The following is a 25,128-nucleotide window of genomic DNA, read 5'->3' as shown; positions in this document are numbered from 1 at the left end:
TCCAATTCCGATAACTGCAAATGTTTAAAAATTGTTACAGAACTACAAATTTAGTATTATACTTATATATGAAATTTCATCAACGTACCTGTGCCGGTACATAATTTATTGTGTTCATAAATGGACACGCACATAGACACACGGACGAAATTGCACAACTAAGTTTTTCCGACTCAGTGATGTGTAAAAAGTCGAGATTTGTGAAAATCTTGATTTCGATTTTTTTTGCAAGATTACAAAACTTTTTTCTAGAATTCGTCTACAATAAAAGTAAAAATTATTTTTGTCAGAAATGCTGAAATGTTGATAAAAATATAATTACGGTCCTTATTAATGTTTAGTCAAACTTACTTAAACAGTCCTTAAACTGTCGATATTTTAGACAATGGAAATACGTACGTGTTCTAGATATCGGACACCTTTAAAAGAAATATATATAAATTTGCGTATTATTTTAGTTCTTATACTAATATATGCAATTTGTTTTCTGGAAGTAAAATTGTTTACACAGAAAGTGAGTACATAAGCACTACCGCTTACTGGAAATCGCTATTTAGAGACAGTCACACAAAAAACAGACTGATTAACAAGATTACAAAATTTTTCGTTTTTCAGACTCGAATTCAATTTTTCTCAAGATTAAATATACTAAGTTCCTCTATACTCTGTACACTATAAATAAGAACGTGCAATTTTCATTTTATTATCACAAAATAAGTTGTTTTTTTTTATTTATGTTCTGAAAACTTTTAAAATTTATATAATACAACAATCTTTATATAAATAACTGTTTCTTATCTGTAATTTGTTGATTTTCTTTTCAATCCGCTGTTTCTCTTCTTTTGGTAAATTAGCCTTGATTTTCCCATATCGCTGTTCCAGGTCTTTTAGTTTTGATTCCAAAGTCTCGGCATTTGCTACTTCAGCAAGTTTAAGCTTCTTAATAAGCAGTTGGTTTTTAAGCTTCATTTCTGTCAAAGCTAATTCCTTATCGCGAAGTTCGGTTTTATGCCGCAGACACTGATTTTGATAATTCGTTTCCAGTTGTTGGTTTTTCTGTTTTGTTTCTTCCAGCTGTTTACACACATTATGTTTCTCTAAAGTGGTATTTAGTATTCGTTGTTCTAGGTTTTTGCTTTCTTTCTTGTATTTATCTGTCAGTTCTTTGTATTTTTTCTCTAAGGTTTCTTTTTCAAGTTGTATCATTTTTTCTACATTGCTTTTTTCCACCTCAAATTGCAATTTGATTTCATTTATATTACTGTCAAATTGTTTCTTGAGTTGCTGTTCATTTTTTCTTATATTGTTTTTCTATTTCCGTCCTTTCTTTTTCTCCCAATTCTTTATTTTTCTTTAGCTCGTCTCGTTCTTTTTGTATTCTTTCCATCTCGAATTGATGTTTTTTCATTTTCTGCTCTTAATACTTTGTTACGTTTCTTCTATTCTTCTTGTAGTTGTTTTTTAATTTCCGCTTCTTTTTTCTTAGTTTCATTCTCCATTTTTTTTCTTTCTTCGAAAAGTTTTTGTTGTTCTAATTTTTGCTCTTTTAGCATCTTGTTAAGAATTTTATTCAATGTCTCTTGTTGTTCCTGGTGCATTTTCTCTTCTTTTTGTAATTTGTAATTGGCTTCAAGTAATTCTGATATTGAATTAATTCTATCTTTAAACATGGCATGCATTTGATCTATGTTTCTGATAAGATCAGCTAATGCACCAGTCTCATTATCTTGAGCAACTAAATATTCACGAAGCTTTTTAATTTCGTTAACAAGGTTCTCAGTTATTGATCTCTGTTCTGTAAGGTTATCTGTATATTGTAACTTGTCATAGTCATTTAAAATCAATCTTTGTTTATTCATTGCGTCATCTCGTATTTTGAGTTCTTTAGATTTAACTAAAATTATTTTTCTCGACTGTTCTGTGTAACTAAAGTTTTCAAAGCTGTACCGCTTTATTCTACGTTGAATATCATCAATAAGACTTAGTACCATAGCAACTTGTAGTTTTTGTTTCTCCGCATCATTTGAACAGTTGTCAAACATAACAACTCGGTTGTTACATTCAGTTAACAAATCCTTAAAGACACCAGTTTGCTCAAGACACCACATTTCAAAAGTTTTTTCTGGTTTTTGTGATCTTTACAAAAAACATCACCATGTGTCATAACAAGTACACAGAATTGTTTCACAAAGTCCTCACCAAATATATTTTTTAACAATCGGATGCATTCAAAATCTTCCTTTGTGAATCTAGCGCCGTATCTAACCACAAGAAGAAAAGCATGGTAGCCTTGAGGAGTTAAAAGAATCGCAGTTTTCATACTGTTGATTACAAGCTCTGTCACCTGCTCTACATCATCTATTGCTGCCGTATCACCTACACCAGGACTGTCTACAACTTTAATGATACGGTTACCTATTCTGTCACCTGCTCTACATCATCTATTGCTGCCGTATCACCTACACCAGGACTGTCTACAACTTTAATGATACGGTTACCTATTCTGTCACCTGCTCTACATCATCTATTGCTGCCGTATCACCTACACCAGGACTGTCTACAACTTTAATGATACGGTTACCTATTCTGTCACCTGCTCTACATCATCTATTGCTGCCGTATCACCTACACCAAGACTGTCTACAACTTTAATGATACGGTTACCTATTCTGTCACCTGCTCTACATCATCTATTGCTGCCGTATCACCTACACCAGGACTGTCTACAACTTTAATGATACGGTTACCTATTCTGACGACTGCTGATGATACATGATGCGTCACTGACTCACAGCTTGAATCAGCTGGAAACTCATCACGACCCAGAATCATGTTGCCTGTTTTACTTTTGCCATTGCCAGTTTTACCTATCAATAGAAGATTCACCTCTTCTTCTGTGTAAGCAACTGCCTGAAAATGAATTGTATACATTTAATAAACTGTACAATACCAATTTGCAAATTACTTGAAAAAAGTATGAAAGCTTATTTAACCTATTCTTCAAAATTTAACAGCGCTATATTTTTTTCGTATACAGAGTAGGCTATTGAGGAGGTAATCTTGTACAAAATTCACATTAAATTTCGACAGTTTTGGCCTCAGTACTTTATCATATACGGAATAAAGTAGACTTATTTAAATCGTGAAAAATTCTAAACCAGAATTATCAAAATCTTAAATTTACGAGTTATCGAATCGGAAATTGGGCTTTGCAATTATTTCGTTTGCGTCTGAGTGTATATGTATGTCACTGAACACGGTAACTTAAATTAAATTAAAGTTATGTTGACGAAATTTCAAGTAGGCCTATCGGTATTTTATCAGATGTTTAGTATCCTCTCAACTTTGAACGTTTAACGATAACCTAATAACCGTAACCATTATCCTGATACGAACGCGTATATATATATATATATATATATATATATATATATATATATATATATATATATATATATTTCTATATAATTTTATTTGTTTTCTACATCTACATCTTTATACTCCTAAAACTCAACAAATTTTATGTCGGCCATAACTTTAACAATACGCCCGCTTGATGTTTCTATTAAGTTCCAACACTTATATCAATTTTCAACTGTATTTTTCATTTAGTTTTATAATAAATTTCTCTAGCTCTACAATCTGTCCAAGAAAGTTATTTATTGATCTAGATCTAGAATCTAGGTCAAACCAAAGATTAATTAGTTAAAAATACAATCCATTTTGAAATCATAACACATTTTTGAGTTTCTTTATTAAACTACTTTAGTCCTTAAATACTTGATATAAATCTTTGTGAGTTATCTATCTAGATCTAGAATAGGTCTAATCTAGATCTAGCAAGAGCTACGCAAAAACTAGACTTAAGTAAACCAGTCGTAGATAATATAGATAATTCTATCTAGATTTAGATAATAATGAGTTTCTATATACTAAACTATTTCAGACTTTTATTATTTTATATAATCTTTGTTTGTTCAGCTATGAACTTGGCTAATTGAAGATAAAATTTAATTTGAAAATTACTAGACTTGGATCTAGATTTAGATAGCACCTATGCGCGTAAATCAAGTTGCATAATGAGACTCATAGTATTATTATAGAGCACAAAAACATCATTGACGTCACGAGTCCAGATAGCCAAGTTGTAAATGTAATAGGCTTTCATGCGGGTGGCACGGGTTCTAGACACATCACGTCAATGTTAAAAAAAATTCAATTTGTTTTTTTTTTAGATGTGAATAAAGTTGCCTATCTGAACTTGGCGGGTTACAGGGCAGGTGAAGTAGAGTTCATCTGTTTCTTTGTCCTAAGCATATGAAAGGATAGTGTGGTCAGAGACATGCTAGCCCGGAATCGTTTTTTTAAACGATAAAAACAAGTTATCTGAGACTTGGCGTGACACTGGGCAGGTGAAGTAGAGTTGAGTAGGTCACCTGTGACGTCAGTATATAAGGGATAGTGTGGTCAGACCTATGCTCAGCCGAAATCGGTGTTTTTAAAAGATAAAAAACGTCTTTTTGAATGTGGGGTCTGGTTATTTTGTGATGATAAGCGACAGACGTGATGTCATTTATGGATGACCCCCGAAACCTACAGTTATCCAAGGGATGACCGGGTAAGTCTAGTTCACTTCTAAAATTAGGCGTTTAAATTTGTGTGTAAATTATCAATGACGTCATTATTACTGTGTATCGTTTTCAGTATTCGATTCTTAACTTTTTTTCAACATCAATGAAGCCATTATATTTTGTGTATAGACGCTACATGTAGACATTTCAACATTACCTTATCTGGTAATCTAGATCTACACGTTGTTACTACACATTATACAAAATATAGTTGTGTTCAAACCGCTAAACCTTGCACATAAGCTCAAACTTGCAAAAAGTTGAATTTACGTATCTCTACGTTTGGGGCGGGTTGGAGGAGAGGGGTGTGAGGGGAGCCCTCCGAAAAACGAAACAGAATTTATATAGAAAATATATACTTTTACCAGTTTCCGCCCTCCTCGTCCATTCCCCTTCCGTGTTAAATTTTGTTCGCCCCCCCCCCCGCCCCCAGAAAAATGTCCTGAAAGTATCACTGGTCGCATTTGTTAATTATACAGACTAAAGGTAGACGCGAAATCTATAATCTAGACTTACTTTTTGCAGATTAATCTCAGTAATACAGACGTTATTGAATGTAGAGTAAGCATAGAATTAAAAAGCAAATGCCAAAAAATACACAACAATAGTGACATTGTCGATACTCGATAATAAAGTCACTGGAATTGCCGCCTAATTCATTTGTCTAACCTTAAACGTGGTTTTCGTGCAGAGTTTTATTCAAGTATATCTTTAGCATCTCTGGAATACCCGCCCTCCCACCCTAGAACGAAAAACAATTTATGTAGAAAATAAATACTTTTACCTGTGTAAGATTTCCCCTTCCCCAAAGAATTCAATTCGCACCCCCCCCCCCCTAAAATGTATAGAAAAAAGTCTGAAGAATCACTATCCCCATCATAGTCTGTATGATCTACAAATGCGACTAATGTTTCTTCTAAAACTTTTTTGCTCCCGAAGGGCAGAGGGTACTTGAAGTTTCTGGGGTAGGTTTGGACTAAGTTTTATGAGGTGGGTGCAGACATTGGTAAAAGTATATATTCCATTGAGAATCGCTTAAAAGAAACTCTTAATGTGACTTTCGTCATGTTTGAGCTTAGGTGCAAAGTTAAGGGGTATGACTACGACTATACTTAATATCAAGGTGCAGTACCTACGTGTTGTTCAAGCTTAAATCCGGATAATATGCCGATTATAGATAACAATCCGTTTTCAATGACATTTTTCGTTTCCAGTTAAATTTGAAGTTAAGACGGTGATTATGGTTTTTGTTTGGTTTATAGAAACCAACACTATCGTCAAATAGCAATCATCTATTTCGGGAATACCAGCGATAAACAGGCGTAAACCATTTTAAGGTCTGTGTTTGGTGTATTCGATTGATTTAACATTACGATAATGGCTTCTAGATTTAATGTTGGAGGTATCGATTTTTTAGTAATTGTTTTTAAAATAAGTAATATGCCTACAGTATAGTCAGACTCCACTTTTGTTATTGGTTCTAACTTCAGTGTGTGTGTGTGTTGCGGGATGGGGGGGTCGGTACAAAATAGTGTGTTCGTTTTTCTCAGTAACAGTGTTTTGTTTTGTTGAATTCTTTTATATTGTAATGTGTGTAAAATTGTTAAAAATATATAGCACATTCTCTTATTTTTTCTAGCGATAATAAATAAAAGTAATCTACTTCACTCTTGTCCGTGAGATATTTTGTCTGGGATATTTTGTCTGAGATCATTTGTCATGGAACCATATATATATATATATATATATATATATATATATATATATATATATATATATATATATATATATATATATATATATATATGTGTGTGTGTGTGTGTTGTTGAGTGTGTAAGTCTCTGTGTATCATAGGCGCCTACTTGTTATTTAACTAAAAAAGTTTGAACCACACATGAGATATTTGTTTTTTTTAGATGTTAGGCTTGTTATGATATGTTTCATTTTCCAAGTAGGGCCTATTTTTTTTTATTTTACTGTTTACTTTTTATGTTTAATCAAATTTGAACTGAGCAAAACTTGTGTTTTAGTATGTTTTAATAAAAAGTTTAGAAATTTTATTTAAAGCGGTAAAAATGGAAATAAAATATTACCATTGTGAGCTTGGGTCGTGCTTGGTATATGCTGCACCTAAAAGGTTTAGAACAAATACGTACATTTGCAAAAAAAAAAAAAGTCAGATGATCTAAGGATAAATGACCTTAGGACACATGATCTTAGGACAATTGATCTCAATCACAAATGATCTCAAGGATAAAATATATCAAGAGAGAATATTTCAGGAGAAATGATCTCAGACAAAACATTCAGACAAAATTCTCACTGCAAAATATTTATATCAGTTGGGCTGATTTTAGTTTATTTCATTATTAATGAAAATTAATTGTCATATTAAGTTTTTAAGTTGTACGGTAATGATTGTGAGACGAGTTTTGTCGCATAGGCTTCTAACAACACATTAAACATACTTAAATTGCAATTATAGAAATAATGTGTGCAGTTTAAAACTAATTTTCGATAGACTGTTTATTTGGGTTTGGCGATCATGAGACTGTTTTCCTTGATATTAAGTAGACGCAACTAGATCAAAGGGTTAGATGATCTAATTATGATAGGGCTCTGAAATAACGACTACGCAGCAAGGTAGCCACTTGCTTTATCGGCGGACAGGCCTTAAGGGAGAAGACATCCGCCGAATCACCCAAGAAAATTATTTCACGTGCTTTGAACATTAATGTGGTTAAGGGTTCCATCAAGTTATTTGAAAATATACATTTTCGCGTCTGATACGTTTCATATCAAATTATATTTAAAAATTAATTTTACTTAGTCTTTTGATAGTTTTTATAAGCTTAACGAATTCATTAAGTATATCTCATAATTATATTGGGCAATAAAAGTAAATGAAATCCATATGACACTCAATTTTAAAATATTAAAATCAATTAAACTCATCTTAAATACTATACATAATTAGCTATGAGATATTTCGTCCCTAGATCTTTTGTCCTTGAGATCATTTGTCATGAGATCTTTGTTTTTCTTAATCTTACTCCCTCTCTACAAAAAGTTCAATATCCATCATCACGGGAAAAAAACTATTTAATCACCATGCTGGGACCGTGATATGGTCACTAATATTAACACAGTTTAAATTACTGTTTATGAAAATTTCACAAACACAACCATTCTACATGCCTCCTAGAAATACAACACTACAGGTTGAAGACATAACACAGCAACAAATTCATCCAGTACTGGTAATATAAACTAAATAATTAAAGCAGGCTGATCACCTTTAATTTTTTTCTTATTCAACAATATGGGTTGGGGTGGTAGCCCCCTCCCTACTGCATTCGGTATATAAAAATAAGGTTTATAACAATATCCTTAGTTGTTTTTTTTTGGACTATGTACAAGTGACATTTGCTTAGAATATACTGAACGAGAATGTTACACGAAACTATCAAATTCTAAAGGATATTAAGACATCGGATATTGAGCGAAATACCGGTCCACTCACTTTAACAAAAGTTAAACACAAATAAGCTTTAGTCGCATAGAAAAAAATTTATTGCAAATCAATAGTTATATAAAATCCTAATGTCTTTTTTTTGTTTGAGCAATCTGATAGAGTACTAATAGCTACTTTAGGTCACTGGATGGAATTCAAAATTTGCAAGGAATCTAGAGAATAAAATCTTATTCATGTGTATAAAATGTCCCGTAGGCCTACCTACATGAAACCTTACTTTTGTTATGGATATTTTTGAGACAGGGAATAAAGTACATTTTCCTCCTAAAATTTGAGAGTAATCCAAATATACGATCTTATTGTTAAATTCCAAATTTCGTCTTATTAACATCAATAAAGTTATTTTGTTCAAACAGAAAGTGAGTAAAGTGCATCTTCTGGTTAACAGAAATCGTTCAGAATTTGACAAAAACCTGAGCGAACTATGAAATACTTATTTATAGCCTACATTTGTATTGACCTCATTTAAACGGCACTCAAAGTAAAGGCTCTCCACAACGAGTTACTTTAGATCGCGCAAAAGTTGATAAAAAGCTACAAATGTAATATAACACTTATATAGGAAATTTCGTCAACCTAACTGTTAACCAAGTAATCGTGTTCAAATACACACACACACACAGACAAAAATGATTGCAAAACTGTTTTTCCGGTTCTGGAAGGTTGTGAAACGTTAACATTCATCTTAATTTCAAAATATATCGTTTTGCACGAATACAATACTTCCTCAAAACTAGAAAATATGTCTACCTTACATGTAAGCAAACTAAAAAGAAAGAGACAAATACCTCACTGCCGTTCTTGCTTTTCAAAAGAATTTATTGTCCTGATCTCTCGACATTAAATACACACAACGGCCGGTACAACGCACTACTCCGCTCAAAAAAGGCATTCGTATTCTATCTAGTGTCCTGGATATTTATTACAACCTAGATAGCGCATTTGCCAAAGTTTTGTCGACTATTTATTCCTCGTGCGTTTGCTTATCATTCTTCATTTAGATTTGTTTAAATTTAATTATTTTCTCTCGTGCTTATATTGTCATTTATATTTGATACATGAACTCGAACCCACCTTATAACACATATACATTATCTAAGGTATTTTAGATAGTAGGGGAGACAAAGCTGGATTATTAAAGAAAACAAATATGCATAAGTTGTCTCCCATAAAGATAAAATGTGTGTGTTAAAGAAAAAAACATGGATTGTCTCCCATAGACAATAAAGTTGTTATTATTTAAAATACAATGGACTGTCTCCTGTAAGCAACACACTTGGCATTGTGTTAACCTCGCTCAGTTTGTATTGGTAATGTGGGACCATCAGAGTTGTACGTAAGTGGATATGTGATGCTGGCAGGTTTATCGCTATGATATTCTACCGTAGTCAGCTAGCTTCAATTTAACTGTAGACAGCCAGATATAATGCTTTTGTAGTCAGCTAGCTTCAATTTAACTGTAGACAGCCAGATATAATGCTTTTGTAGTCAGCTAGCTTCAATTTAACTGTAGACAGCCAGATATAATGCTTTTGTAGTCAGCTAGCTTCAATTTAACTATAGACAGCGAGATATAATGCTTTTGTAGTCAGCTAGCTTCAATTTAACTGTAGACAGCCAGATATAATGCTTTTGTAGTCAGCTAGCTTCAATTTAACTGTAGACAGCCAGATATAATGCTTTTGTAGTCAGCTAGCTTCAATTTAACTGTAGACAGCCAGATATAATGCTTTTGTAGTCAGCTAGCTTCAATTTAACTATAGACAGCGAGATATAATGCTTTTGTAGTCAGCTAGCTTCAATTTAACTGTAGACAGCCAGATATAATGCTTTTGTAGTCAGCTAGCTTCAATTTAACTGTAGACAGCCAGATATAATGCTTTTGTAGTCAGCTAGCTTCAATTTAACTGTAGACAGCCAGATATAATGCTTTTGTAGTCAGCTAGCTTCAATTTAACTGTAGACAGCCAGATATAATGCTTTTGTAGTCAGCTAGCTTCAATTTAACTGTAGACAGCCAGATATAATGCTTTTGTAGTCAGCTAGCTTCAATTTAACTGTAGACAGCCAGATATAATGCTTTTGTAGTCAGCTAGCTTCAATTTAAATGTAGAGAGCCAGATATAATGCTTTTGTAGTCAACTAGCTTCAATTTAACTGTAGACAGCCAGATATAATGCTTTTGTAGTTAGCTAGCTTCAATTTAACTATAGACAGCGAGATATAATGCTTTTGTAGTCAGCTAGCTTCAATTTAACTGTAGAGAGCCAGATATAATGCTTTTGTAGTCAGCTAGCTTCAATTTAACTGTAGAGAGCCAGATATAATGCTTTTGTAGTTAGCTAGCTTCAATTTAACTATAGAAAGCGAGATATAATGCTTTTGTAGTTAGCTAGCTTCAATTTAACTGTAGACAGCCAGATATAATGCTTTTGTAGTCAGCTAGCTTCAATTTAACTGTAGACAGCGAGATATAATGCTTTTGTAGTCAGCTAGCTTCAATTTAACATTAGACAGCCAGATATAATGCTTTTGTAGTCAGCTAGCTTCAATTTAACTGTAGACAGCCAGATATAATGCTTTTGTAGTCAGCTAGCTTCAATTTAACTGTAGACAGCCAGATATAATGCTTTTGTAGTCAGCTAGCTTCAATTTAACTGTAGACAGCGAGATATAATGCTTTTGTAGTCAGCTAGCTTCAATTTAACATTAGACAGCCAGATATAATGCTTTTGTAGTCAGCTAGCTTCAATTTAACTGTAGACAGCCAGATATAATGCTTTTGTAGTCAGCTAGCTTCAATTTAACTGTAGACAGCCAGATATAATGCTTTTGTAGTCAGCTAGCTTCAATTTAACTGTAGACAGCCAGATATAATGCTTTTGTAGTCAGCTAGCTATAATTCAACGCTTTGCTTAATTGGGATGGAGGAAAGCAATAATACAAACAGATGTGGCGTCCTGCCTGTGGAATCCTGCAGCAGGTAGGGGGCGGGCTCTACACCCCGCAGGTAGGGGGCCGGGCGCTCCACCTGTCAGGTAGGGGCCGGGCTCTCCACCTGTCAGGTAGGGGGCCGGGCGCTCCGCCTCGAAGGAGCCCATAAAGGCGAGCTGGTGGTTCCTCTATTCTTGCTTGTGAAGCCATGGGCAAGGAACAGAAGGTTAATTCTTCCCTCATAAAAAATGACATACCAACAACAGATATCGTTATACTAACACAACAACATGTGAGATAATGGGTACTAAACACACTCATAGAGTGTAGCATAAATGTATTCTATCGCTTCGCTCCACTGGACCGCTCTCTACCAAACATCAAAGATTGCCTGTATGTGGAAGACATGAACAGACACTCTCAGAGCTGGGGTAAATTTGAACTCAATGCTGGGGTAACCCTGACCTCAAAGCTGGGGTAACCCTGACCTCAATGTTGGGGTAACCCTGACCTCAATGGTGGGGTAACCCTGACCTCAATGCTGGGGTAACCTGACCTCAATGCTGGGGTAACCCTGACCTCAATGCTGGGGTAACCCTGACCTCAATGCTGGGGTAACCCTGACCTCAATGCTGGGGTAACCCTAACCTCAATGCTGGGGTAACCCTGACCTCAATTCTGGGGTAACCCTGACCTCAATTCTGGGGTAACCCTGACCTCAATGCTGGGGTAACCCTGACCTCAATGCTGGGGTAACACTGACCTCAATGCTGGGGTAACCCTGACCTCAATGATGGGGTAACTCTGACCTCAATGCTGGGGTAACCTTGACCTCAATGCTGGGGTAACCCTGACCTCAATGCCGGGGTAACCCTGACCTCAATGCTGGGGTAACCCTGACCTCAATTCTAGGGTAACCCTGACCTCAACGCTGAAGGAAAGGAAATTGAAGAATGGCAGGTACCTCATAACATGCTAAATTGGATTTAAGGATACCTACCAACCGCATATCATTAAGCTTTATGCTAGGTAACAGAAGCAATATTGAAACTTTAAGAAACAAAGTCCCACAATGGCTTGTCAACAAAACATCCAACGATGACGTACGTTATCTAGGCTTTCTCCGATGTCAGGGTAGTGTAGGTGAATTAGAGTTGACCGTCAGATGACAAGCGTCACGTGAACCAGGTCTGACCTTAAGAGTTTATTTAATTAGGCCATCAGATCTGACTTAATTAAGCAGCAGTCTTAATTAGGGCAACACATCAAGAAAAAATCTTAAAATCACTGTTTTAAAAAATATATACAAGATCTTAAGAAACAAATTAGAATGCGGATGAATTTTAAACTGACACAAAAAGGTACGTAATTGGAGTTTCTTAAAGAAATTTTATATTTTAATTGTTACTTCCCTTAGACCGTAAGACGAAAAATAGCACTTAAACTATATAAAAGTTTAGGTTGCTATAGAGTAGCTCGATTTACAAGTAAATAAATACGACGTCACAGGCTCTTTCGTGCACACAAAAATCTAATTCAAATGTAGTCGTTCGCATTGGTATGTTAACCGTTTAAAAAACGATAGAACGCGATTATGATTCCAATCATATATGCCCTCCTTATTAGCAGCGATTATTATCCGTTACCGCTGTATAATTTTTATTTCAACTTTTTACTTGTTTTTGTTAATCTCATATTGAGTTTAAAAGGTGAGTTTTCAAAAATTTACTTAAAATAGTAAAACATTGAGACAAACTCTGTTTTTAGTGGGATTATTTTTATTTTTTACTAAGCTTCCTAACTTGCATATTTATTTTAGATTTATCCGTTTAGAAGACTTTGCAAAATGTCTCACAAACTAGAAACACTATTAGCGGTATCGATACCGCATTTTCATGTTCCTTCGTTTTATAGTAATTATGTCACCAATTTTTTATACATCTTTTTCTTAAAAAATGTTAATAACTAAGTAGTAAATGATTAGATCCAAAGATAATAAATTAACCTTTTTAAAAGAGTAAAAATTGTATGAGTTGAGCTAATTATGTTGCGGCCTATACTACGTGCTACTAATGATTGAATTAGGTATACGATGAATCAACACATAGTTGAAATTAAGTTATACATAGAATGATTTAAAACTAAAAATAATGTCACCAGGACAATTCATGCGTTACTAGTTACTACTGTATTGAATCGCAATCAAGTATGTTTAATTTTATTTTTAAAGTTCTATTAACTGTTACACCCTAATCAAGCTAATCAACACTCGCCACGGCTGTATTCTTGACCTACAGGCTGTCGTATTAATGTTTTATTTCATCAGGTCAGACAGCTTTGATTACCTAATGACGTCACGGTAGCGTGTGTGGAGATGTTCCAGTTGAAATCATACACAAGTGTCACCTTGACCTAGTTACACTTTACAGCCAGTCCAGTGTTTGTGTACGTTTATTTTACCGCCCGTATAAAGCTTGGTCATGTCAGTCCAGTGTTTGTGTACGTTTATTTTACCGCTTGTATAAAGCTTGGTCATGTCAGTCCAGTGTTTGTGTACGTTTATTTTACCGCTTGTATAAAGCTTGGTCATGTCAGTCCAGTGTTTGTGTACGTTTATTTTACCGCCCGTATAAAGCTTGGTCATGCCAGTCCAGTGTTTGTGTACGTTTATTTTACCCTCCGTATAAAGCTTGGTCCAGTGTTTGTGTACGTTTATTTTACCGCCCGTATAAAGCTTGGTCCAGTGTTTGTGTACGTTTATTTTACAGTCCGTATAAAGCTTGGTCATGTCAGTCCAGTGTTTGTGTACGTTTATTTTACCGTCCGTATAAAGCTTGGTCAAGCCAGTCCAGTGTTTGTGTACGTTTATTTAACCACCCGTATAAAGCTTGGTCATGTCAGTCCAGTGTTTGTGTACGTTTATTTTACCGTCCGTATAAAGCTTGGTCAAGCCAGTCCAGTGTTTGTGTACGTTTATTTTACCGCCCGTATAAAGCTTGGTCATGTCAGTCCAGTGTTTGTATACGTTTATTTTACCGTCCGTAAAAAGCTTGGTCATGCCAGTCAAGTGTTTGTGTACGTTTATTTTACCGCCCGTATAAAGCTTGGTCATGTCAGTCCAGTGATTGTGTACGTTTATTTTACCGCCCGTATAAAGCTTGGTCATGCCAGTCCAGTGTTTGTGTACGTTTATTTTACCGCCCGTATAAAGCTAGGACATTCAATTTTCATTAATTTAATTGAGCAATTAGGTATTTACAAGTTTTGGATGTTGACACTCAATGTAAAAACTGCCTTGTAACAAATACAAACATTTTATTTACAACGATCATCGGTGTCACTAAAATAATTAGATATCTGACTTTGTGTGATAACAATTTGCTATCTGACTTTGTGTGACAAATATAAAATAAATATTACATGGACACTAGCTAAAAAATTTTGAAGGTACATAATTCATGTTTTTTTAAATATTTTTCTTTTTTAATTGTAATTTCCCTTTGACCATCATACCTCATTCTTTTATCCCTCCTAGTTGGATCCTACGTTTATCTCTATTTTATAGCAGACACCATAAAAATGCTCATTGCTTTTTTATCTATCCAATTCCTCCTATAATTAAATTTATAGGCCAAACTGGCAGGATCTAACAAGTTGCTATAGAAACAACGAAACTTTAACATCAATATTGTGAGTTGCTAGATCCCAACTTTAGCGTCAATATTGAGAGTCGCTAGATCCAAACTTTAGCGTCTATATTGAGTGTCGCTAGATCCAAACTTTAGCGTCAATATTGAGAGTCGCTAGATCCAAACTTTAGCGTCTATATTGAGTGTCGCTAGATCCAAACTTTAGCGTCAATATTGAGTCGCTAGATCTAAACTTTAGCGTCAATATTGAGTCGCTAGATACCAATTTTAGCGTCAATATTGAGTGTCGCTATATCCTAACTTTAGCGTTAATATCGAGAGTTGCTAGAACCAAACTTTTGCGACAATATTGAGAGTCGCTAGATTCAAACTTTAGCGTCATCCAAAATTCAAACCAACAAAAATTAGAAAGAAAACGAGTTGCTTTAAAACGTTTTTACGTTTATATTTACAAGAAATCAGTTACATTTTTTCTCAACTCCCAATCAATCAAAAACTTTTTCTCTGATACAAATAACAAGATAATGAATTAAAAGTTTAATAAAGCTCTACAATAATGTCAAGAAATATTTTAAGAGTAGACATTCAACAGGCACCATGTTTGTTTACATTCTAGAAAAGACAGACATCCAACAGACGCCATGTTTGTTTACATTCTATACAAGAGGAGACAACTACTAGTCTTAGTCTACCCACACCCCACTATAATTTAATCCACGAGACTTAGCTCCACTGTGGGGATGGTTAGACCAGATACACCCCAGTCTGTAGACATGAGCCCCACTGCTACCTGGACAGGTGCAAGTTGTGTACGTATACCTGGTCCATCCACCCCCCACCTCCTGCCTGTGTACACAGTGACCTACCGAAACCTGCTTAGAACAGCCATGAGGATGTGACACTATAATGGTCAGCTTGTCCACATGTCTATTACTCTTGTATTTGTCCCAAACTTTCAGACATAGAACATAAAACCGCACCACCATCTCCTCCAGTTTATCAGCTACATCTACGTCATGTGTCGCACAATACAACCCACACAAATCCCTCTCAGTGTTCGACCCACTCACCTCCCACCCATAAATCTTGACCACTGGACTTTTATCATCATTAAACCACAACCTACAGCTGGACTGTCTCGCCTCACTCTCATCAAAAACCACATGTCTGGCTGTCACCACATCAACCTCCCACCACACTTTGCTGGGTGTGTCCGAGTGGTCACATTCAGGACATGGACAAGTTCTGTAGGTCCTGTATGTCTGGTCCATCCCCTTTGTGTACTTGTTCACTTCCCCCACCCTCCCAGTCCCTGTCCTCAGTGAGTTCTCACCCCTGGTGTTGTAGCAAGGATATGGATCTTTAGTGCCTGGTACAAACTCTGGTCTGTATGGACTGGTCAACTTAACGGCTATCCTGACAGTTAGGTCAGCCAGGACTTTTGTGAGGTCATACACATCGTTGTCATGGTAACCAGGAGGAAAATGTTCAAGACTTAACTGATTTACAGGTATAAAGTTTTTATGGCCAGGATTTTTCTTACAGTTTGCCAGGTGTGTGTGTAGATCTATCTCACCTTGACCTTCAAGACATTCTTGTACTTCATGTGTACCTGTACAGGTAAACAAAACAATTTTATTACTGTAAAAATTTATTACCTGCAAAACTTTGACAAACATAAAACATAAAAACTATCTACAACCTCCAACTGTCACAACCATCTCAACCATCACCATCTTAAGATACTCATCCAGTAAACATTTCAAACTACAGAATGTTCCAACATAAAGACTTTATCAGCACAAAACATAGTAAGCATGCTGGTAGATATTTTTAGGACAAATTTTCTCCAAACAAATGGCCATTACCTGTAAAAGATATTGAGATGTCTTCTCCACTGGCCATACTGTTGTGGTCATCTAGACCACGGGTTCCCAACATGGGAAGGGCTTTCTGTGGGGTCGCCTACTGGTATACTAAACCTTAGTAATTTGAAATAAAACATAAATATTTAGAAGAATTTTGTGAAATTCGACTTTACTAACATCACTGGAAAGGGATTAGAGAAGAAGCAAAGCGTACTGTACAAAGTTGTTCTCAGTCACGAGTTTATGAAATCTTCAAAACTAAAACGTCATTTGGGACGAGTCATTCGAAACACACCAAAAAAGATATGGAGTTCTTTCGTCGGTCGAAGCTAGTTGCAAACGTCAGAGACTTAATCGAACACACCAAGGAAACACAGCATCAGTGCAAGCATCACATGAAGTCGCGACAGAAAATGCCAAGCAAAAAAAAAACACAATAGGAGAAAATCTCATCAAACGCTGTATGTTGAAGATGGTGAAGTTAATTCTTACATGTCCGTAGATGTTAAATAACACATTTTTATCGACATTAAGCTTTCACCATTGTTGGCTTTTTAAGTTGATAAATCAACAGACGTGAGTTCGTGTTCGCAGTTGCTGGTCTTTGAATATATTCATTCAAATGATAGCGAAGAAGAGTTGCTCTTTTGTGAATATAGCATGGAGAAAATAAATACGTTTTTTTTTAATTGGATGACTAGAATGGGTTAAAACGGCTGTGAGGGTTTGTATGGATGGTGCACCATCTATGTTTAGCTCAAAGTCGGGCTTTCAGAAAACAGAAAAGATTTAGCTCCCTAACCACTGCCCTCAAACATCGCCATCAAGACTTCATTGCTAGTATAAATCGTAAATTATATAAAATCTGGAGCCTTCAAAGAACTAAGCAAAGACCTTAATAAATATCACGAGGTTCTGCTCTTCTACACTACAGTCTGGCTGTCAAACGAAATGTTGTGAATCGTGTTTTTGAATTTAAATCTGAAATCAAATTGTTCTTGGAAATGCAAAGGAAAAAAGACCTTTTGGTATAGCCTACTTAAAACGACATAGAGTGGTTGGAGAGAGTATCATACCTAGCAGATGTGGTCGAACATCAATATAACCTGAATATTATCACTTTCCATGATAATCTCGGGGCATTTTTATCAAAGCTGCAAAAATCGGCGAAGAAAATAAATCTTGGAAATATTGTAAATTTGAGAAACTCTGCAGTGTGGTAGATGAATCTAATTGTGAGTTAATTACAATTTTGAAAGAAGAAATTTCTGGGCATCTTGAATCTATTGAAAACGAACTGCAGCGCTATTTCTCTGAGCTGAACGAAGAAGAATCTGTATTGACGCATTACCCATTCTCTTCTTCCCTTAATGTTGCCAGCATTCCCGATGAATTACAAGATGAATTCTTTGATTTGCAGAATGATTCCCCGTAAGATGAAAAACTGCAGACACAACTTTGGTGTAGTATTCACCATTCATACCCAAACGTAAAATTGATTGACGTTTCGCGAATAGATTTTCAACACTATTTTATGATAAAAAACAAAATTAAGATGATGATAATGATAATGACATAGGTTGGCGTTAACAAAAAAAAAATACTTAAAAAAAGATTAACCGCGAATGTTTAGTGAATAGTTTGCAATTTTACTCAGGGTATTAAAACAGGTATCACTCGACAAAGTTTGGGAACCACTGATCTAGACTATCCAAGTTAATCCCTGTTACATAAACCACAACACAAAGATTTGACACATTGTCTACATCAGCACGAAATCATGGCTGTAACTTGATTAAGTTAAAAGATAATTAACAAACTTACCTGTAGCTTGATGTGACAGATCTCTACTGGCCTTTACTGTAGTCTTATGGTCATCTGTGGCAGCTGTTTGATTGAAATAACCTTGACCTTCACATTACATTCATCAGCTGTCAGTCACTATGTATAGTTAAAAATATTTTGACTTTTTAAAGAAAGAAGTTTATATGGTAGCTTGACTAGTCATCAACCAGTGTTTCTTTATAAACTACATAACAATAGTCACTGGTCAATGATATGGCAGACATAATTCAGTATGAGGGTCAGCTTTAGAAGATTATGGTTAGATACTTTCTTAGACCAACATGTAAGATAAATTGACTGACCTTTGAACTCACCACTTGACTTTAAGTCATCACCAGACAGCACACACTGCTATGGAAGATCCTTCAGGCTCTGGAGAGAGAAATAAAATTATAATGGAACTGTCATTAGCATAGAACTACAGAATGACAACATTTATAGTGGAACTGTCATTAGCATAGAACTAGAGAATGACAACATTTATGATGGAACTGTCATTAGCGTAGAACTACAGAATGACATTTATGATGGAACTGTCATTACCATAGAACTACAGAATGACATTTATGATGGAACTGTCATTAGCGTAGAACTACAGAATGACAGCATTCATGATGGAACTGTCATTAGCGTAGAACTACAGAATGACAGCATTTATGATGGAACTGTCATTAGCGTAGAACTACAGAATGACAGCATTTATGATGGAACTGTGCGGGCTTTGTTATCTGTTATCTTTACAATGTTATTTTTTTTAAGTTTTATTTTTTTGCTGATTTATTGTTTTTTTTAAATTAATGAAAATAGTTTAGTATGACTTATTAAATAATTTTCTATAGTTCCGAGTATTTTGAATATTTTACAACAATATTATATACAGTAATTATAATTTTGCTTACTTTATATAAATCTGCTCGATTTTCTCAGTGATTATACCAAACAAATGTACAAATGGCAAGTTTGCCTCAAACACTAGTCGCCCATTGTTAAAACTAGATCTGTATCGTTGAATAATGCTAAAAACATAACGCTTATAAGATTATATTTCTGACATGACAATGTTAAAAAACGGAATCACGGAATCGTCGTTTTCGGCAGCCATCATTACCATGACGACGGTAAACAGAAGTAGGTCAAGCGACAGACTACATAGAGGCTTAGGTGCACTGGTGTTTAAATTCTGGACTCTTCGGTTTACCAAAAATCAGCTTTACTGGCCCGTCCAACGAATCTCTGACTGGCCTGCGTTTATATATATATATATATATATATATATATATATATATATATATATATATATATATATATATATATATATATATATATATATATATATATATGTCCCCTCCCATTAGAAATTCCCACGGGACAATGGGCCCAAGATTGGCGACTCCTCACCCCCAGGCATTAACAACCCTGGTCACTGTTCAGTCCACAGGTTAATTTTGTCATGTCCATGCTGTCTGCTGTCCGCTCCTTGTGATGTATCATGTTATTATGTCTAGCAAATGCTTTTGAGGTTCCTCCAATTTTATTTTACACCCTAAAAAGTTTACAATCACATAGTGGAGCTTATCTGTTCTGCTGAAATATAATTATGACATATTTATAAATCACAAATTTAGATCTAGATAAAATGTATACATCGAACTACTCACTCTCAATTTTTAAATCTAATAAGATACCGAAAGTATAAACTAAAAGTGTATTTTTGAGTATAAACCATACGTGATTAACACTTAAAATAAACTAAAGTATGTTTAAGACAATTTTTCTAATTCGTAAAATTTAACGTCCCAATATTTCAGATTTTATCCCTTGTATGATATTAAAAAAGAATTATAATAGCTTAAATAGTAGTCTATGTTTATAAATGTGTAGCTGTCTTTGTTGTAATTCTACTATTAATTATTTTAATATGTATTTTATAGGTACTAATTTTATCTAGCATCATATTGCATTTACTTCTAATTAACCTGTAAATTAAAAGAATAATTTTTGCCAGTTTGTCAATTAGGCAAGTCTGACCTTTAATGGTATCGGCGTTTAATTTTATTAACGAGCATCGATTCTGATACAACGCATCGAATTGTGAGTATTAAAAAAATAAACTAAGAATATATAAGCTATTTTAATAAATTATAATTACGGATATATATTCTTGATTTTATATTTTATTTTTATAAGAACATTAATTAAAATGAAATTAGATTCTATTTTAATTATATAAATTTCGCACATCCTACAAATTGACTTTGGGTCGAGAATTGTTTGGCCTAAATACCGATATATTTAATATCACTGGTTTTTTTTTGTTAAAAAATTAAATTATACTTTTGTGTAGATATAAAAAAAAATATTAGATCAAACAAAGTACCGATTATCAAAACATAATAACACAAGATTTATTAATTGTAATGCCGGCCATCATTGGAGGTGAGCGATTGACTTACGGTCAATTTTATTCAAAGAATTTATTTGCTTTAATTAAACTATTTAAAATATCTGCCTAACCTATTAACCTTTAATTTAAAGATAAAATAATTACCGATTAAAATATAAAATCAACAAACGCCTAATTAATTACCTAATTGAATTACCGAGTTGAAATTGAATCCCAAACAGTGCATACACCAGTTGTGTAAGGAAGTGATATGTGACGTGAACAAGAAGTCACCTGAGTTATATACCAAACACGGGGTTTTATTTCTTTACACAACACGCTTGAGTGGTTTTAAAAGATCAGATTTGAAAGAATCACTGGTATCTACTGGAGACGGGTGTAAATATTTTGTTTGAATTTAATATGAGCTTTTCACCCTGTACTATAAATCGTTGTGGCCACATGTATGGTAGGATATAGACATGGACACCGGTAGACATGGACACCTGTAGACATGAACACCTGTAGACATGGACACCTGTAGACATGTACACCTGTAGACATGGACACCTGTAGACATGTACACCTGTAGACATGGACACCTGTAGACATGGACACCTCAGACATGAACACCTGTAGAAATGAGCAACTGTAGACATGGACACATTTAGACATGAACACCTGTAGACATGGACACCTGTAGACATGGACATGGGTAGACATGGACAACTGTAGACATGGACACCTGTAGACATGGACACCTGTAGACATGGACACCTGTAGACATGGACACCTGTAGCCATGGACACCTGTAGACATAGACAGATGTAGACATTGACACTTGTAGACATGGACTTTGGTAGCCATGGACACCTGTAGACATGGACACATGTAGACATGGACATGGGTAGACATGGACACCTGCAGACATGGATATATATGTAGACATGGACACCTGTAGACATGGACACTTGTAGACAAGGACAACTGTAGACATTGACACCTGTAGTCATGGACACCTATAGACATGGACACCTATAGACGTAGACATCTGTAGACATGGAAACCTGTAGACATGGACACCTGTAGACATGGGCACCTGTAGACATGGACACCTGTAGACATGGACACCTGTAGACATGGACACCTGTAGACATGGACACCTGTAGACATGGACACCTGTAGACATGGACACCTGTAGACATGGACACCCGTAGACATGGACACCTGTAGACATGGACACCTGTAGACATGGACATCTGTAGACATGGACTCCTGTAGACATGGACACCTGTAGACATGGACACCTGTAGACATGGACACCTGTAGACATGGACACCTGTAGACATTGACACCTGTAGACATGGAAACCCGTAGACATGGACACCAGACACGGGGTTTTATTTTTTTACACGTCTCGATTGAGTGGTTTTAAAAGATCGGATTTGAAAGAATCACTGATATCTACGGGAGACGGTTGTAAATATTTTGTTAGAATTTAACACCACCATTTCACCCTGTACCGTAAATCGTTGTGGCCACATTTATGGTAGGATATAGACATGGACACCTGTAGACATGGACACCTGTAGACATGAACACCTGTAGACATGGACACCTGTAGACATGGACACATGTAGACATGGACTCCTGTAGACATGGACACCTGTAGACATGGACACCTGTAGACATGGACACCCGTAGACATGTACACCTGTAGACATGGACACTGTGACCTACTTAGGTCTGGTTATTTTTAGTTACATTTGGCTTTAATACCATATATGGTCTGTGGTACAATGACCGGTTTTTTTCGCTGTCTTACTAAGAGAGTCTTAGACTCATAAATTTTCCATCAAGAGATGATTGATTGATTCAGACCAGATAACCACCCCAACCAATGGTCTTATGATTTGAAGGTGACCTTCCATGTTACCTAAGTCTATAAATAGATTGCCCACAGGTGTCTCGAGGCAGTCTTTGGTCAGACGTCGTCGAGAGTTGATAAGCCCTGTGTGTTGCCGTGTAGTATTCAGTTGTTTAAGTAGCATATTAATATATTACTTGTGGTTAAGTAATTCTTTATGCTTATAGCAGTGTTTTGTATACTGTGGTGATTTTTCTGAAGTGTTTAAAGCTGTGATAGTGTATCATATTATTTTTTCCCACGAATTGTAAGTTGGGTTTTGATCATTCTGTAAATCCATTTTTGATGTCGTCGTGCTTTGGGATGAACTACTGAATGGCTAGACAGAATATAATGGTAGTGTAGACCCTCTCACTTCATAGTTGCGGGACATATAGACCCAAGTAAAATATATATATATATATATATATATATATATATATATATATATATATATATATATATATATATATATGGGTAGGTGGGTAAGTGGGTGGGTAGGTTGTTAGGTGGGTATATGGGTAGAAGTGAGGGTGGGTAGTTAGGTAGGTGGTTGAGTATTTGTGTAGATGATATAGATTATGCACATTTCCATTTTTCTAGCTTAGTAACAGTGTTATAAAACTCGAAATTTCAAACTGGTTTGGCGTAAGGTTAGTTAATTGAACCAGTTGAGCCCTACATTACATAGTTAATCAGTTTAACAATGAATATGCCATTGGAGTAGGTAAAAGTCAAAGCCTAATGTTATTATAAAACTTCATCTCTCTTTGTTACTTTATAAAAGATTATGGGAGGTTTTTAAAGATATTTTACTGAAATGTTTACCGGACGAATGCAAAATGATATAAACAACCATAGCTTTTCTGTTATATAAGCTACATGCAGTGTTTCTTCCAGACTTTTTTTTGCGGGGGGACGGGGGGGGGGGGCACTAGTAAAAGTGTATGTTTACTTTATAAATTCTATTTCGTTCGGACGGGGGTTGGCGGTAAAAGAGATGCCTGGAAGAAACTCTGGCTACATTCTACCCATTATGCTGTCCAGTACATGTTTTGGTTGGGGTTAGGATTGTTACATATAAGTATTCGCATAGATTTAGAGTAGCGTCCCTTTTGTTTACATGTTTTCATTACCCTTCAAACAAAAGTCTATTTTAGTTATATTGAGATTAAAGAATGTAAATAAATAGTACACAATTCTGTAGAATAGGAACGATTGGGAGAAAAGTGACATTTAGCGCAGGAAATTTAGAGGTTAGGTAGGTTATAATAAATGGTGGGGTTAGGAAAGTTAATGGGTCCATTCTCTAATAGGCAGTCTATGTCTCTTTCGTACTTTCGTGTTGGTTTATTGTCGAACCTGTCCTCACCTAACATCACAACAGTTGGGTGACGCTTACCGTGTAATGTTAAAATAAATAGCATGTAATTGAGTTAGTTCAAAGTGAGTTTTCATACAAGCCCAACGCACTAATTAAGGTTGTCGCAAAATGTAACATATATGTAACATGTCAATGATGTCAATGAATTTTCATTAAAAAAAAAAGATGTCTAGTACAGTTTACGAAACTTAAGAACTTCGCCGATACTTTTTTGGTGGGTAGGTGGGTAAGTGGGTAGGCAGGTAGGTGGGTAAGTGGGTAAGTGGGTAGGTGGGTAGGTAGGTAGGTGGGTAGATAGGTAAGTGTGTAGGTGGGTAGGTAGGTAGGTGGGTAGGTAGGTAGGTAGGTAGGTAGGTGCGTCATGATGTGAAAAAAATATTAAATACAAAATTGTTATTTTGGTGCGAATGAATGTTGATACGAGAGGTATGACGAATGCATGTTTAATGACGCGGATGAAAGAGAGTGAAATTTTGCCATAGGAACGAGTTGTTATGGTATGCAAGCTAGGTAGTTCGGACTAGGGAGAATGTGAAAGATACTTCGTGTAATGTCGATATTTTTATGTTTATTTATACGAGAATAGTAGTTGAATAATTATTAACCAAAAAAATAATAGGCATTGTGTAAAGCGATTATCGCCTGTATCGTGGTGATGGAAATGCACATGGTAGTGGTACGCTTTAAATGGCAGTAGATCACGTGATCAAACACGACACTCTCACAGCAGCCCTAACAGTCATGTTTAAATGTGTCATCTATTCGATATAGGTCTTTGTGCTAAATTTCTCTTTCGCACATTTTTCGTTGTGTTTTTTCTGGTATGCACATTTTTCTGTTTGCGTTTTTTCTGTTTGCGCTTTTTTCCGTTTGCGCATTTTTCCGTTGCGATTTTTTCTTTTTGCTCTTTTTTCCGTTTGCGCTTTTTTCCGTTTGCGCTTTTTTCCGTGTGCGCTTTTTTCCGTTTGCGCTTTTTTCCGCTTGCGCTTTTT

General features: G+C 35.3%; 2 protein-coding genes across 2 annotated transcripts in view; both read right to left on the bottom strand.

The window, feature by feature from the left end:
* The window catches only part of LOC131936743 (uncharacterized), a 52,819-nt gene extending 31,695 nt beyond the window's left edge, over positions 1–21,124 (bottom strand). The window contains exon 1 of the mRNA XM_059293809.1: positions 21,051–21,124. The gene's annotated coding sequence lies outside the window, so the exon portion shown is untranslated. The remainder of the gene's footprint in view (positions 1–21,050) is intronic.
* LOC131936742 (GTPase IMAP family member 9-like) lies at positions 1,440–16,361 on the bottom strand. Its single transcript, XM_059293808.1, has 5 exons — positions 16,327–16,361; positions 15,821–16,288; positions 2,793–2,910; positions 2,155–2,397; positions 1,440–1,807 (listed from the first exon to the last, which is right to left on the bottom strand). The coding sequence occupies exons 1-5, from the start codon at positions 16,354–16,356 to the stop codon at positions 1,440–1,442; spliced, it is 1,227 nt and encodes a 408-aa protein (XP_059149791.1). The 5' UTR covers positions 16,357–16,361.
* Positions 21,125–25,128: the final 4,004 nt, after the last annotated feature.

Source organism: Physella acuta, unplaced genomic scaffold, assembly GCF_028476545.2.
Source record: "Physella acuta isolate Inbredline_101_S28 unplaced genomic scaffold, ASM2847654v3 ptg000186l, whole genome shotgun sequence".
NCBI lineage: Eukaryota > Metazoa > Mollusca > Gastropoda > Physidae > Physella > Physella acuta.
Note: the sequence above shows the minus strand (reverse complement) of the source record. Positions and strands in the feature narration are given on the sequence as shown.

Bases quoted from the DNA above. Each gene is read 5' to 3' on its own strand.
- LOC131936742 (XM_059293808.1), bottom strand. From the start codon at position 16,356: ATGAAGTACAAGAATGTCTTGAAGGTCAAG. The intron at 16,289-16,326 runs GTGAGATAGATC...GCAAACTGTAAG, and splicing joins AGAATGTCTTGAAGGTCAAG to AAAAATCCTGGCCATAAAAA. The intron at 1,808-2,154 runs GTGATGTTTTTT...TACAATATACAG, and splicing joins TGTACTTGTTATGACACATG to ATAACCTTACAGAACAGAGA.